This window comes from Anolis sagrei, chromosome Y (assembly GCF_037176765.1).
Source record: "Anolis sagrei isolate rAnoSag1 chromosome Y, rAnoSag1.mat, whole genome shotgun sequence".
NCBI classification, from domain to species: domain Eukaryota; kingdom Metazoa; phylum Chordata; class Lepidosauria; order Squamata; family Dactyloidae; genus Anolis; species Anolis sagrei.
Genome location: NC_090035.1, coordinates 21,948,685 through 21,962,914, shown reverse-complemented (window position 1 = coordinate 21,962,914; position 14,230 = coordinate 21,948,685). Strand labels below are relative to the sequence as shown.

At 48.2% G+C, this 14,230-nt stretch overlaps 1 protein-coding gene across 1 annotated transcript in view; it reads left to right on the top strand.

The window, feature by feature from the left end:
• The window catches only part of LOC137095308 (bifunctional peptidase and arginyl-hydroxylase JMJD5-like), a 44,573-nt gene extending 30,633 nt beyond the window's left edge, over positions 1-13,940 (top strand). The window contains exons 3-9 of the mRNA XM_067461780.1: positions 3,387-3,565; positions 6,155-6,659; positions 8,354-8,520; positions 8,644-8,776; positions 13,057-13,104; positions 13,249-13,398; positions 13,485-13,940. Of these exons, the coding sequence (XP_067317881.1) occupies positions 3,387-3,565; positions 6,155-6,659; positions 8,354-8,520; positions 8,644-8,776; positions 13,057-13,104; positions 13,249-13,398; positions 13,485-13,940 (1,638 nt within the window). The remainder of the gene's footprint in view (positions 1-3,386; positions 3,566-6,154; positions 6,660-8,353; positions 8,521-8,643; positions 8,777-13,056; positions 13,105-13,248; positions 13,399-13,484) is intronic.
• Positions 13,941-14,230: the final 290 nt, after the last annotated feature.

Sequence of the window (14,230 nt, the reverse complement as noted above, 5' to 3'; positions counted from 1 at the left end):
AATTTCAATTTGTTTGCCCTCATCCGGACTGTCACAGCGGCCAAGCACCGGTTCAGGACCTGGACTGCCTCCTTAGTAGCAGGTGGAAAGGAGTGCCAGAGTTGGACATCATCCGCGTACAGATGACACCGTACCCCGAAACTCCAGATGATCTCCCCCAGTGGCTTCATGTAGATGTTAAACAACATGGGAGACAATATTGAGCCCTGAGGAACACCACAAGACAATGGTTGTGGGGTTGAACAGGTGTCCCCCAACAACACCTTCTGAGATCGACCCTCCAGGAATGACCGGAGCCACTGCAAAACAGTACCTCCAAGATCCATCCCTGCGAGGCGTCCCAGAAGGATACCGTGGTCGACGGTATCGAAGGCCGCTTAGAGGTCCAGCAGCACCAACAGGGACACACTCCCCCTGTTGAGCTCCCGGCGCAGATCATCCAATAAGGCGACCAAGGCTGTCTCGGTACCATGTCCCGGACTAAAGCCAGACTGTGCAGGGTCTAGATAATCCGTGTCTACCAAGAATACCTGGAGTTGTGAGGCCACCACACGTTCCAAGACTTTGCCCAAGAAGGGGAGATTGGTAACTGGCCGATAGTTGTCGAATTTAGTGGGGTCCAGTGATGGTTTCTTCAACAGCGGTTTTATTATAGCTTGTTTTAAGCTCGCTGGAATCTTGCCTTCCTGAAGGGAAGCATTAACCACCACCTTAACCCACTCAGCCAATCCCCCTCTGGCCTCCTTTAGAAGCCAGGATGGGCAGGGGTCCAGGATGCATGTGGTTGGCCTCATTCTTCCAAGTATCTTGTCCACATCCTCGGGTTTCACCAATTGAAATGAATCCATCAAAACTGGACAAGCAGGTGCTCGTGTTACATCCTCAGAGACTGCCATTAACATGGTATCCAGACCAGAACAGATCAAAGCGACTTTGTCTGCAAAGAACTGAGCAAAAGCTTCACAGCGAGAAGTCGAATCGTCAGGGTTCCCACCTTGACTGGTGGGTTTTAAAAGGCCTCTGACAATTCGGAACAGCTCAGCCGGATGGTTCTTTGCAGACGCAATAGTGGCCGCAAAGAAGGCCTTCTTCACGGCTTTTATTGCCGCGGCATATGCCCTTAAAAAGGACACAAACCGTGATCGATTTGGCTCACTCGGATCCGAACACCACACACTCTCTAGTTCCCTCTTCCTTCGCTTCATCGCTGCCAGCTCCTCGGTGAACCAGGGAGCTGGTTTAGCTCGGCTACTTGAGAGGGGACGTTCCAGAGCGATCGTGTCAATTGCCCTAGTCATCTCCCCATTCCAGAGAGTGACCAGGGCCTCGACAGGATCACCTACCGAGGCAGCGGGAAACTCCCCAAGAGCCATCAGGAATCCATCCGGATCCATAAGCCTCCTGGGGCGGACCAACTTAACGGGTCCTCCACCTCTGCAGAGGTTAGGGGGCGCAGTGAGCCTAAATCTGACCAGGAAGTGGTCGGTCCATGGCAACGGAGAGATGGTCAGCTCCTCGACCCCACCACCTTCCTCCCATCCCTGGCAGAAAACCAAGTCCAATGTATGTCCTGCACTATGAGTGGGGCCAGATACTTGCTGGGACAGCCCCATGGTTGCCATGGCAGACATGAAGTCCTGAGCCGCTCCTGAAAAGGCCACCTCGGCATGGACATTGAAGTCCCCCAGCACAAGGAGCCGCTGGGATTCCAATGCCAGGCCTGAGACCACCCCCGCTAGCTCAGGTAAGGAGACTGTAGTGCAGCGAGGTGGGTGGTACACTAACAGAATCCCTATTCTGTCCCGGTCACCCAACCTCAAGTGGACACATTCAAAATTTCTTGACTGCGGGATGGGGCCCCTGGTCAGAGGGATGGAATCTCTATAGACCACTGCGACCCCACCTCCCCGCCCTCCGGATCTCGGCTGGTGCTGCACGGAAAAACCTGGTGGGCAAAGCTGGGTCAAATTCACGCCTCCTGCTTCGTCCAACCAGGTCTCCGTAATGCACGCCAGATCTGTCCGCTCATCCAGGATTAAGTCTTGGATGAAATTTGTTTTTCCATTGACAGATCTGGCGTTCAACAGCACCACCTTCAATACAGAGGGACCGCCTTCCTGGTTACACCAGTTTACCATATCAGGAGACCGGTTTGGAATTACTAATGTTGTTACACAATCCCTAGGCCGAATTAATGGTCTCCTTTTCCCGCATCTCCCCTTCCCCACCACCACTTCTATGGGGGCCCCTCGGCTGGCGCAACAACCCCCTCCTCCATGCCGCATTCCATATCCAGAATCTCAATATGTATTTCATTGTTGGCAATTTGCTTTGTTGGGATCTCAACTTGCCATGGTCTTCTGTTCCCTTTATCTCCCCCCACCCCTGTTCTATCATTTCCCAAGATCTCCAGCTCGCTTTGTCCCTTGCCCCCTTTAGTAATTTATTGTATTTTTTTTATCTCCGTTTGTTTTCAAATTTGTTGTACTCTGCCTCCAGCCATCAGGAGAGGCGGGTAATAAATAAAATGTATTATTGTTTCCCGTGCCATCTCAAATAAACGACTCCAGCCCTGTGTACTTCTCCGAACGTATTCTCCCCTATGAACCATCAAGATTATTAAGATCGTCTGGGGAGGCCCTGCTCTCAGTCCCACCGGCCTCGCAAGCGCGTCTGGTGGGGATGAGGGACAGGGCCTTCTCAGTGGTGGCCCCTCGACTCTGGAACTCTCTCCCACTGGAGATCAGAACCGCCCCTTCTATCCTGACATTTAGGAAACAGGTGAAGACTTGGTTATGGAGACAGGCATTCGATGAGTGAGCCGACACCCTGAGATATGGATGGAGGATGATGAGCAACGATTTTAGTATGATGACTGACCATTATAGTTATTGATTGTAATTGCTGTTTTAATGTTTTACTGTAATATGTATTATGATGTTTTATTGATTGTATGTGATACTATGGTTGGAAACCGGTCTGAGTCCCTCAAGAGAGGTGAGAAGGCCGGTATACAAAACTTTTAAATAAATAGATATCCATCCCTTTCCTTTTCCAAACATCACTTTGATGGAGCTCAGCACATCTTCATTCATAAATAAGAAAAAAAGTAATCCCTTTGCAGTTTGCTCCATGCAGAGCACTATCTAACCCAGGCTTGGGCCAACTTGGATCCTCCAGGTGTTTTGGACTACAACTCACACAATTGTGGGAGTTGTAGTCCAAAACACCTGGAGGGATGGGTGTTAACCCAGGCCTCGCGCATGCGCGCTGGGAGGGAAGGCCAGCCCAAACGGAATCAGGCCTTTACTACTCGGAAACTGCGCATGCGCAAATGAGCAAAGACGCCCATAAACTTCAATAAAATGGAATGACTCTCATTTTAGGTATTCGAGCGGAACACCATGGAGGAAATTCCTCCAGCGTCGGGAGCCAGTGAGACCCCGACCACTCTCCGAAGGAGCCCAGAGAAGGAGGCACGAGCACACGAAGGCCGCTGGCAAGGAGGGAGGGAGGAAAGCGACTTGGTTTCGCCTTTGGCCCATTCTGACCCTTCTCTTTCTCCGTAGCTCTTTCCCCATCTCTCTCTTTCATTTTTGTTCCCTGTCTCTTTATATGAATTAATATCTAGTACAGTGTTTCTCAACCTGGGGGTCGCGAAGGGGCTTTCAGAGAGGTCGTCAAAGAAAGGGGCTCTTTGAGTGTAGGTGAACTATAAATCCCAGCAACCACAACTCCCAAATGTCAAGATCTATTTTCCCCAAACTCCACCAGTGTACACATTTGGGCATATTGAATATTCGTGCCAAGTCTGGTCTAGGCCGATCATTGTGTCCACAGTGCTCTCTGAATGTAGGTGAACTACAACTCCAAAACTCAAGGTCAATGCCCACCAAACCCTTCCAGTATTTTCTGTTGGTCGTGGGAGTTCAGTGTGCCAAGTTGGTGAATTCAGAATGCTCTTCGATTGTAGGTGAACTATATATCCCAGCAACCACAACTCCCAAATTTATTTATTTGTCGTGCCAGAGCAAACAGTCCATTATATTACATTTCTAACAGAACAAAGCAAACAAACAGACAAATACAAAACTTGTGAGTTTGGTAGTTGGTTAAATGTCCTTTGACCAGTACCTGGTCACTTGGCATGCCCCTGGTGCTGCTATAAGAAGGTCCTCCATTATGCATTGCAGCAGGTGGTCAGTGGTTTGCTCTTCTCCACACTCGCATGTTGAAGATTCCACTTTGTAGCCCCATTTCTTGAGGTTGGCTCTGCATCTCGTGGTGCCAGAGCACAGACTGTTCAGCGCCTTCCAAGTCGCCCAGTCTTCTGTGTGCCCAGGAGGTATCAGCCATTGGTTGAGGTGCTGGGTCAAGGTCTATTTTCCCCAAACTCCACTAGTGTTCACATTTTGGCATATTGAGTATTCGTGCCAAGTTTGTCCAGATCCATCATTGTTTGTGTCCACAGTGCTCTCTGAATGTAGGTGAACTACAACTCCAAAACTCAAGGTCAATGCCCACCAAACCCTTCCAGTATTTTCTATTGGTCATGGGAGTTCTGTGTGCCAAGTTTGGTTCAATTCCATCATTGGTGGAGTTGAGAATGCTCTTTGATTGTAGGTGAACTATAACTCTCAAATGACAAAATCAACACCCCCACCCCACAAGTATTCAGATTTCGGCGTATCAGGTATTTGTGCCAAATTTGGTCCTGTGGATGCAAATACATTCTGAATATCGGGTATTTACATTATGATTCAGTAGCAAAATTAGTTATGAAGTAGCAATGAAAATTATTTTATGGTTACCACAATATGAAGAACTGCATTAAGGGGTTGCGGCATTAGGAAGGTTGAGAAACACTGATCTACTAAATCAATGAGAAGGAAAATCACATAGAAGACAAGGGGAAAAACATATAACATTTGGCTGTGTTACATCCAATTCTGAGTCTCTATTACCATACTCATTACTCGAGATGCTAAAGTTTTGCAAGTTTGATCTCTCCTCCATATGAAATAGAGGAATATTATTTTCTACTGAACCAAATAGTCTTATCTTCCCAAATCATCTTATGTTTTCTGTCTTGTTCCATATTTATTCTCCTCTTCTCCTATTTTTCTTCTGAAGTGTTCTTCTTGATTGTTCCTGTTAGATTATATCTTTTTAATTCTCTTGTTCAGTTTTATTGCTAAAGTAATTTAAATAACAACAAAACAGCAGAGAGAAAACAACCAGGCACAGCTTAACTCAACAGGGGATTTTCCCAGGCTCAGCCAGGCCTTCAAATGCTAATGAAGGTGGTCAGTTGAAACATTCACACCTAGCTCCAGCAGGGAAGAGCTCCTTGCCCCACCCCAGCCATTCCACAGATATATAAACCCATTGTCCTAATTCCAACAGACCTCACTACCTCTGAGGATGCTTGCCATAGATGCAGGCGAAACGTCCGGAGAAATGCCTCTAGAATATGGCCCTATAGCCCGAAAAAACCCATAAGAACCTTGTCCTAGATGTACTTTCACCAAATGAAAATCAGCATAAATACTAATAATTAGAATCACAAATGTTTGCACAAAAGGTTTATGAATATCTGCACCTAACTGAAATAAGTGTAAATAATGTGATGAAAATGTATTAAGAATCAGTGATAATAAAATAATACATACACACACAGAGTAGAGTCTGACTTAGCCAACATAAAGGGGCCGGCAGAACGTTGGATAAGATAAAATGTTGGATAATAAGGAGGGATTAAGGAAAAGCCTATTAAATATGAAATTACATTATGATTTTACAAATTAAGCACCAACATCATGCTTTACAACAAATCGACATAAAAAGCAGTTTGATACATGGTAACGTTATGTAGGAATTACTCTAATTACGAATTTAGCCCCAAAACATCACAATGTATTGAAACAGCTGTGGATCTGGGTGGGATAATACAGAATGTGTTGGATAATACAGAATGTTGGATGAGTGTTGGATAATACAGAATGTTGGATGAGTGAAGGTTGGATAAGTGAGACTACTGTATATATATTTATTCTATACAATAATTCAAATTTACTTAGCAGGTACTAGGGCTCTATTAACAAATTTTCCTTCTATCTTCCTTTCCTGGCCCTTTTCTTCCTCTTTTCCGGAGAGAAGAAGGAGCCCCGTGTTCCTCGGAGAGGAGCGATGGTGGCTTCCCTGCACTTTGGCCCTCGCTGCTGGCACTACTCCCAAAAGAGGGCCTGACCCTTGACCTGGGCCCTTCAGAGGAAGTGGACCCTGCTGTAGCCTGGCTACTGGAGGAAGGGGCTGGGTTGCTCCTGGGCCCGCTCCCACCTGGGGACCCCAGCCTTGGGCACCTCTTGTTCCTGAGCAGCACAGCCTGCAACTTTTGCTGGGAGCAGCTGAACATGGGGCCTTGGAGGAAGGTGCGGGGGACCTGGCGCAGGGCCTTTGCCTGGGGATGCCTCCTCCGTGCCCTGGGACTCTGCTGCCAAGACACCCAGGGCGGACCCCGCCAAGCCCTGCGCCAGTGTGACTTGGGTCTGCTCCTGGGAGCTCCACTCCCTGGAGATGCCTTGCAGAGGGTGGTTGTCCTCCTCCAGGGCATTGAAGTGGACAAAGAGAAGGAGGAGGAAGGAGCCCCCCCTCCCAAGGTACAGCACTTGCAGTTTGGCCAGCCTCAAGCTGGGAGCAGGGGCTCACCTTAGCATGGCTGAGATGCCTCCCTCCCTGTATTGCCGAAGGGTTCCACAGCCAAAATCACTAGGGTGTTGTGTGGCTCCTGGACTGTATGGCCATGTTATGGCAGCATTCTCTCCTGATGTTTTGCCTGCATCTGTGGCTAATGGCATCTTCAGAGGTTCTGTTTGCAGTGAAGCAAGTGGAGTGTATATTTAAGTGTGGAATAATGTCCAAGGTGGGAGAAAGAACCCTTGTCTGTTTAAAGTAAATGTGAATGTTGGAATTAGCAAGTTTGACTTAGCAGTTGAGTAGCCATGCAGATTGCAAAGTCAGTGAGGATATATGCAGAGGTAGCCTGGTCCCTGTTGCCTAGAGGCAGTCTCTGTTTGGGAGGTGTTAACTGGACCTTGATTGCTTGCTGTCTGACGTTGTTTCTGAGTGGTAGTCATTATTTACTGTCTTAATTCTGGTGTTTCTTTTAATACTGGTAACCAGATTTTGTTCATTTCCTTGTTTTTCTCCTTTTTGTTGGACTTGTCCACATACTTGTGGATTTCAATGGCTCATTGATTGACTTTGCAAACTTCATGGCTACTCAAATGCTAATTAAAGCTTGTTAACTGCAACATGCACACTTGCTTCAAACAAACAAGGGTTCTTTTTCCCACCCTGGACATTATTCTATCGGAATATATACACTGCACTTGTCTCATTGACAACAGAACCTCTGATGATGCCAGCCACAGATCCAGATAAAACATCAGGAGAAAATACTGCTAGAATGTGGCCATCCAACCCCAAAACCACATCACAACACCCATATTTACTCAAGTTGAATGCATCATTAAATATAATGCACACCTCAAATTGCCAAAACCCTGAAACAAAAACAAAAAAAAGCATTTGTTGCTAAATGTAATGCACAGGTACTAAAATTAAACCCTTTATAATTTGGCCAAAAATTGTGTGCATTGCAGTTGCTGCCTGCTCAGAATTCCTTCTTTAAAAACAAAAAGTGTTAGAACACCAAAACTTCCAGCCATGTAGAATGAATCCACTTTAATTGCCTTAGTTCAATGCTATGGAATCCTGGGAGTTGTGGTTTGACAAGTTCTCGAGTCTGCTCTGCCAAATAATGTGGATGCCTCATCAAACTACAAATCCCAAGATCCCATAGAAGTGAACCAGGACCATTAAATTGGAGATGAGGTCCCTCATATAGGAGCTGCAGTTGCTCCTGAAACAGCTTCCCCTTTGGCTTTGGCTCAGCACTAAGATGATTGTATGATGCGAATCTAACGCACACTCCCATTTTGGAGATGTAATTTAGCTTAAAAAAAAGTGAGCATTAGATTCGAGTAAATAGAGTGATCATAATCAGGAATTTATTACTTGCCTCCCCCTGCAACTTGAAGCAGGACAAAATATTGTGAAAGCAAGAAATAAGACACTTAAAGGACATACAAGAGATAAAATACAAGATAAAATCCACTGATGAAATGTGGATTTAAAATCCACCACTTAAAATTGTTCCCCTTCCCTTTCCAGGTTCTCTTTTTGGCTCTGTATTCCTTCAATGGGCAGTGGAAATGATCTCTGAGCAGAGCATTGCAAGCCTCAGAACCCCAGCTTAAATTACTCTTCTTGTTTTGGCTCCCTGCTGTAGAAGATCCAGAGGGAGTTTCCTGTGAGGCCCGCCATGAAGAGCGAGGCATCTATTCTGCACCTTCTCTGCCCGTCGCTGGAGCACTTCCGGGACCACTACATGGTCCCCCAGAAGCCCCTGGTCCTGGAGGGGATCGTGAGCCACTGGCCCTGCATGAAGAAGTGGAGGTGAGCAACAGGTAGGGTGCCCTTTGATAAATTCCAGCTCAGGTAGCTTCAGCCCCATTGCCTTACAAGTGTTTTGGGGGCTGGAGGAGATCCAGCCCCCAATGGGACTTCTCTCCGTTGCAGCGTAGCGTACCTGTGGCAAGTGGCCGGCAGCCGGACTGTCCCGGTGGAGCTGGGCTCCCGCTACACAGGCCAGGAGTGGTCCCAGGCCCTCATGGCTGTTGGGGAGTTCATCGACAGATACGTTGAGAATGAGGTTGGGGCTTTTTATTCCACAAGATAGAAGGGGTCTGTGTGTGGCCTTGGAGGGCGAAGGGAGTTGGGTTTGAAGAACCGAAAGTTTCTGTTGGAGCTTTCCAATAAATCAATGAATATGCTGCCATCTGTTTCATTCAGGATTTAGCCACCTTTCAGGTTACATAGATGGGGCATCTGGGTCACTGCAGGATTCCCACCACAAATATTCTGGGTTTCTCTACTTCAATAAGCCTTCCAATAATAATAATAATAATAATAATAACAACAACAACAACAACAACAACAACAATAATTTATTCATTACTCACCTCTCCTTGTGGCTTGAGGTGGGTCACAACATAAAGTAAAGGTAAAGGTTGGCACCTGACATTAAGTCCAGTCATGTCTGACTCGGGTGTGGTGCTCATCTCCATTTCGAAGACTGTCAACAGCTGCAGATTGACTGAAGGCATCAGTAGAGGAACTATACGGCTCCCTCCTGGAGCCCGAGGTCCTGCTGCGAATACCTCTCAAGCTACTGTGATTTGCACCTGGCACTTTTTCCTATGCCCCTACTTAATGTCAATTACACTGCCAATCTGCCGATTTCTTGCCAATAAGAATTGCACTATGTAGGAATACCTCTGTAGTCTAATCCCCATTGCACTGTTATGAAAGATGACTTGTTAGCACTCCAGCACTTTAATTAACAGTGAGATCTCTGTTAGTTACTAATGTCAATGGTGCTATTGTGCGGTCACTTTAATTTTGCATTTGCACTTTACATCGTGTATTATATAATCACTCCCAACAATGGTCGAATGGCCGGGGAAAATTGGAGATGGTTTTATAAGGCAGAGGAATTGAACTACAATAATGGCGGAAATGATGGTTTAACAACTGCCAGGGCTATTGACATATCATATAACAGTGCACTAGTGAACTACCAGGGTGTGGAGAATGATAGAGGGGGGAGGGAAGGAGGGAGTTCCGGTGCTTGGGGGGCCCCCATCGAGGTGATGATGGGGAGGGGGAGATACGGGAAAGGGAGAGTTAAAAAACCAATTCGGCCAATTCATGAGCAAACCTTAAGGAAAATTCCAAAATGTCCTCCCGACATGGTAAACTTGGGTTCCAAGGTAGACGGTCCTCCCGGATTAAAGGTGGTGCTGTTGAACGCCAGGTCTGTCAATGGTAAAACATCAACCATTCAGGATTTAATCCTGGATGAAAAGGCAGACCTGGCGTGCATCACGGAGACCTGGTTGGACGAGGCTGGAGGGGTTAATCTCACCCAGCTTTGCCCACCAGGTTATGCCGTGCAACACCAACCGAGATCCGGGGGGCGGGGAGGCGGAGTTGCAATAGTCTATAAAGATTCCATCTCCTTGGTCAGGGGCCCGGCCTTACAGTCGACCTTGTTTGAATGTGTCCACCTGAGGCTAGGAGACCGGGACAGAATAGGGCTGTTGTTGGTGTACCGACCACCCCGCTGCACCACGGCCGCCCTACCTGAGCTTGCAGAGTTGGTCTCAGGCCTGGCATTGGAGTCCCGGCGGCTTGTAGTACTGGGGGACTTCAATGTCCATGCAGAGACCACTCTTTCAGGAGCGGCTCAGGACTTCATGGCTTCCATGGCAACTATGGGGCTGTCCCAATTAATATCTGGCCCTACCCACTGTGCTGGACACACACTTGACTTGGTCTTCTGTCAGGGCTGGGAAGAAGGTGGCGGTGTGGAGGAGTTATCAATCTCCCCTTTGCCATGGACTGACCACCACCTGATCAAGTTTAGACTTGCTGCAACTTCTAACCTCCGCAGGGGTGGTGGACCCATTAAGATGGTCCGCCCCAGGAGGCTTATGGATCCAGAAGGACTCCTGATGGCTCTTGGGGATGTTTCCGCTGCCTTGGATGGTGATTCTGTCGATGCCCTGGTTGCTCACTGGAATAGGGAGTTGACTAGGGCAATAGACACGATTGCTCCGGAGCGCCCCCTCTTGTCCAGTTTTGTTGGATTCGTTTCAATCTGTTCAACTCGATGAGGTCATCAGGGTTCTGGGAGAGGCTAGGCCCACCACATGCATCCTAGACCCCTGACCTTCCTGGCTGGTAAAAGAAGCCAGAGGGGGTTTGGCAGAGTGGGTAAAGGTGGTGGTTAATGCCTCCCTTCGGGAAGGCAAGATTCCAGCCAGCTTAAAACAAGCTGTCATCAAACCGCTGTTGAAAAAACCATCACTAGACCCCACTCAATTCGTCAACTTTCGGCCAGTCTCCAATCTCCCCTACTTGGGCAAAGTCCTGGAACGTGTGGTGGTCTCGCAACTCCAGGAATTCCTGGTGGACACGGACTATCTAGATCCGTCACAGTCTGGCTTTAGGCCGGGACATGGTACTGAGACAGCCTTGGTCGCCTTAGTTGATGATCTGCACCAGGAACTGGACAGGGGGAGTGTGTCCCTGTTGGTTCTGCTGGACCTCTCTTCGGCCTTCGATACCGTCGACCACGGTATCCTTCTGGGACGCCTCGCAGGAATGGGTCTTGGGGGTACTGCCTTGCAGTGGCTCTGGTCCTTTCTCGAGGGTCGCTCCCAGAAGGTGTCACTAGGGGACTCCTGCTCGACTCCTCGGCCATTGCACTGTGGAGTCCCGCAGGGCTCAATATTGTCCCCTATGTTGTTTAACATATACATGAAGCCGTTGGGAGAGATCATCCGGAGTTTTGGGGTGCGATGTCATCTGTACGCAGATGATGTCCAACTCTATCACTCTTTTCCACCTGCCACTAAGGAGGCTGTTCAGGTCATGATCCGGTGCTTGGCCACTGTCACGGACTGGATGAGGGACAACAGATTGAAACTAAATCCAGACAAGACAGAGGTACTCCTGGTCAGTCGTAAGACCGAACAGGGTACGGGGTTACAGCCTGTGCTGGACGGGGTCACACTCCCCCTAAAAGCACAGGTACGCAGTCTGGGAGTTCTCCTGGATTCATCGCTGAGCCTGGAACCCCAGGTTTCAGCGGTGGTCAGGAGAGCATTCGCACAATTAAAACTTGTGCGCCAGGTGCGTCCGTACCTTGGGAAGGCTGACTTGGCCACGGTAATACACGCTTTGGTTACATCCCGCTTAGATTACTGCAATGCTCTCTACATGGGGTTGCCTCTGAAGACTGCCCGGAAGCTGCAGCAAGTACAACGCGCGGCAGCCAGATTACTAACGGGTGCGGGGTACAGGGAGCACACCACTCCGCTCTTACTTGAACTCCACTGGCTGCCGATTAGCTTCCGAGCACAATTCAAAGTGCTGGTGTTAACCTATAAAGCCCTAAACGACTCCGGCCCTGTTTACCTCTCCGAACATATTCTCCCCTACGAACCATCAAGACCACTAAGATCGTCTGGAGGGGCCCTGCTCTCGGTCCCTCCGCCTGCACAAGCACGGCTGGTGGGGACGAGGGACAGGGCCTTCTCGATGGTGGCCCCTCGACTTTGGAACTCCCTGCCATTAGAGATCAGAACTGCCCCCTCCCTCATGACGTTCAGGAAACTAACAAAGACCTGGTTGTGGAACGCGGCATTTGACAACTGATTTAATTCTTTGCCCACATGAAAGGAGGATGATGAATGGGATTGTGATGGTGTTGGACGAGTTGGCTCTTTTAACTGTGATGATAATGTTTTAACGTGTATAGTGCTGATATTTTAACCGTGTAATGAAGTGGCATTGTGTTGTTATTGTATATTTTTTGTATGTTAACACATGTTGTGAACCGGTCCGAATCCCTCTTTGAAGGTGAGAGGGTCGGTATATAAAACCTCGAAATAAATAAATAAATAAATAAATAAGCCGAAGAGCCAGTGCTGTCCGTAGACACCTCCAAGGTCATGTGGCTGGCATGACTGCATGGAGCGCCGTTACCTTCCCGCCGGAGCGGTACCTATTAATCTACTCACATTTGCATGTTTTCGAACTGCTAGGTTGGCAGAAGCTAGGGTTGACAGCGGACGCTCACGCCGCTCCCCGGAATGGAACCTGCGACCTTTCGATCAACAAGCTCAGCAGTTCAGTGCTTTAACCCACTGTGCCACCGGGGGCTCCAAGGGTCACAACATATATATGTATAAAAACACATATTAAAACATGCACATATTAAAATGCATGAGATGAAAAATAAAACACCATAAACATAGAATGTGATTTTAAATTCATAGTCAAAACTGACTGGGTCAGCCTGCTGGAAGAGATAGGCCTTCAGTTGTGTTTTAATTTCCAACTCCTTGTCTCTTTTCCTTTCAGTTCCCAGACCGCACTGGATACCTGGCTCAGCACCAGCTTTTTAAACAGGTAAATGGGGGAGCCAGATTTCCCTTTACTGCCATGTCTTCCCTGAAAGACTCTACCCTCAGCATTCCTATGGAAGGATTCTTGAGTTCTCTTTCCACCCCCCTTGGCCTGACTGAGTTTCCCCTGTGTTCCCTTGGCTTTCAGATCCCAGAGCTGAAGGCAGACATTGGGGTGCCTGACTACTGCTGCCTGGGCAAAGGGAACGAGGATGACATCACCATAAATGCCTGGTTCAGTCCGGCTGCCACTGTTTCTCCACTCCATCATGACCCTAAGCACAACTTTCTGGTCCAGGTGAGTTCTGGGGCCAGTGGCATTCTCAGGTCTAGAGACCGCCATGAGGGGACTCTGCCTGAGCCCTGCCGCTTCTCCCCTTCCAGGTCATGGGCCAGAAGTACATCCGCCTGTATTCACCCCAGCAGTCGGTGCGGCTGTACCCACACGAAGGCCACCTCCTCCACAACACCAGCCAGGTGGGTGCCCTCAGTGAGCTTCCACATTGCCAGCCTCCTCGGGACAGGGAAGTCTGGCAGCATGGGATGCAACAACCAGACTGCTTTCCTTCCAGGTGGATGTGGACCTGGAGACATTCCACCAGTTCCAGGCTGCAGCCTTCCAGGAGGGCCTCCTGGGCCCTGGGCAGGTCCTCTTCATCCCGGCTGGACACTGGCACTACGTCCGGGCCTTGGACATCAGCTTCTCTGTCAGCTTCTTGTGGTCATAGTTTCAACCTGGAGCAGATGCATGAGGAAAGGAAAAGGTCCCAGCCAGAGGGGCTTGTCACAGATGGCAGTGCAGCCCTTTTGGTGCTACCATTGGGAGGGCCTGGCAGATAGGCAGAGAGCCAAGAGATGGGTTATTTGAGGAGCCAGAGAGGAGAAAGTGGGGGGAACTGTTGCCCTTTCAGGATTAATAAGAACCTGAACTGGAATAAAGGAAATAATGTTTCTAAGAATCCTGTCTTCCAAATTGAAAACTCCTCACCGCTGATGGAGATTAAAAGCAATGTGGCTAACCAAGGAGAATCAAACCAGTTTTATTGAAATTTTTTATAATAAACTGTTTTTTAAAAGACATTGTTTTAAATCAAACTTTACCAAAAAAAAAAAAGCCCATTATTTCAAAC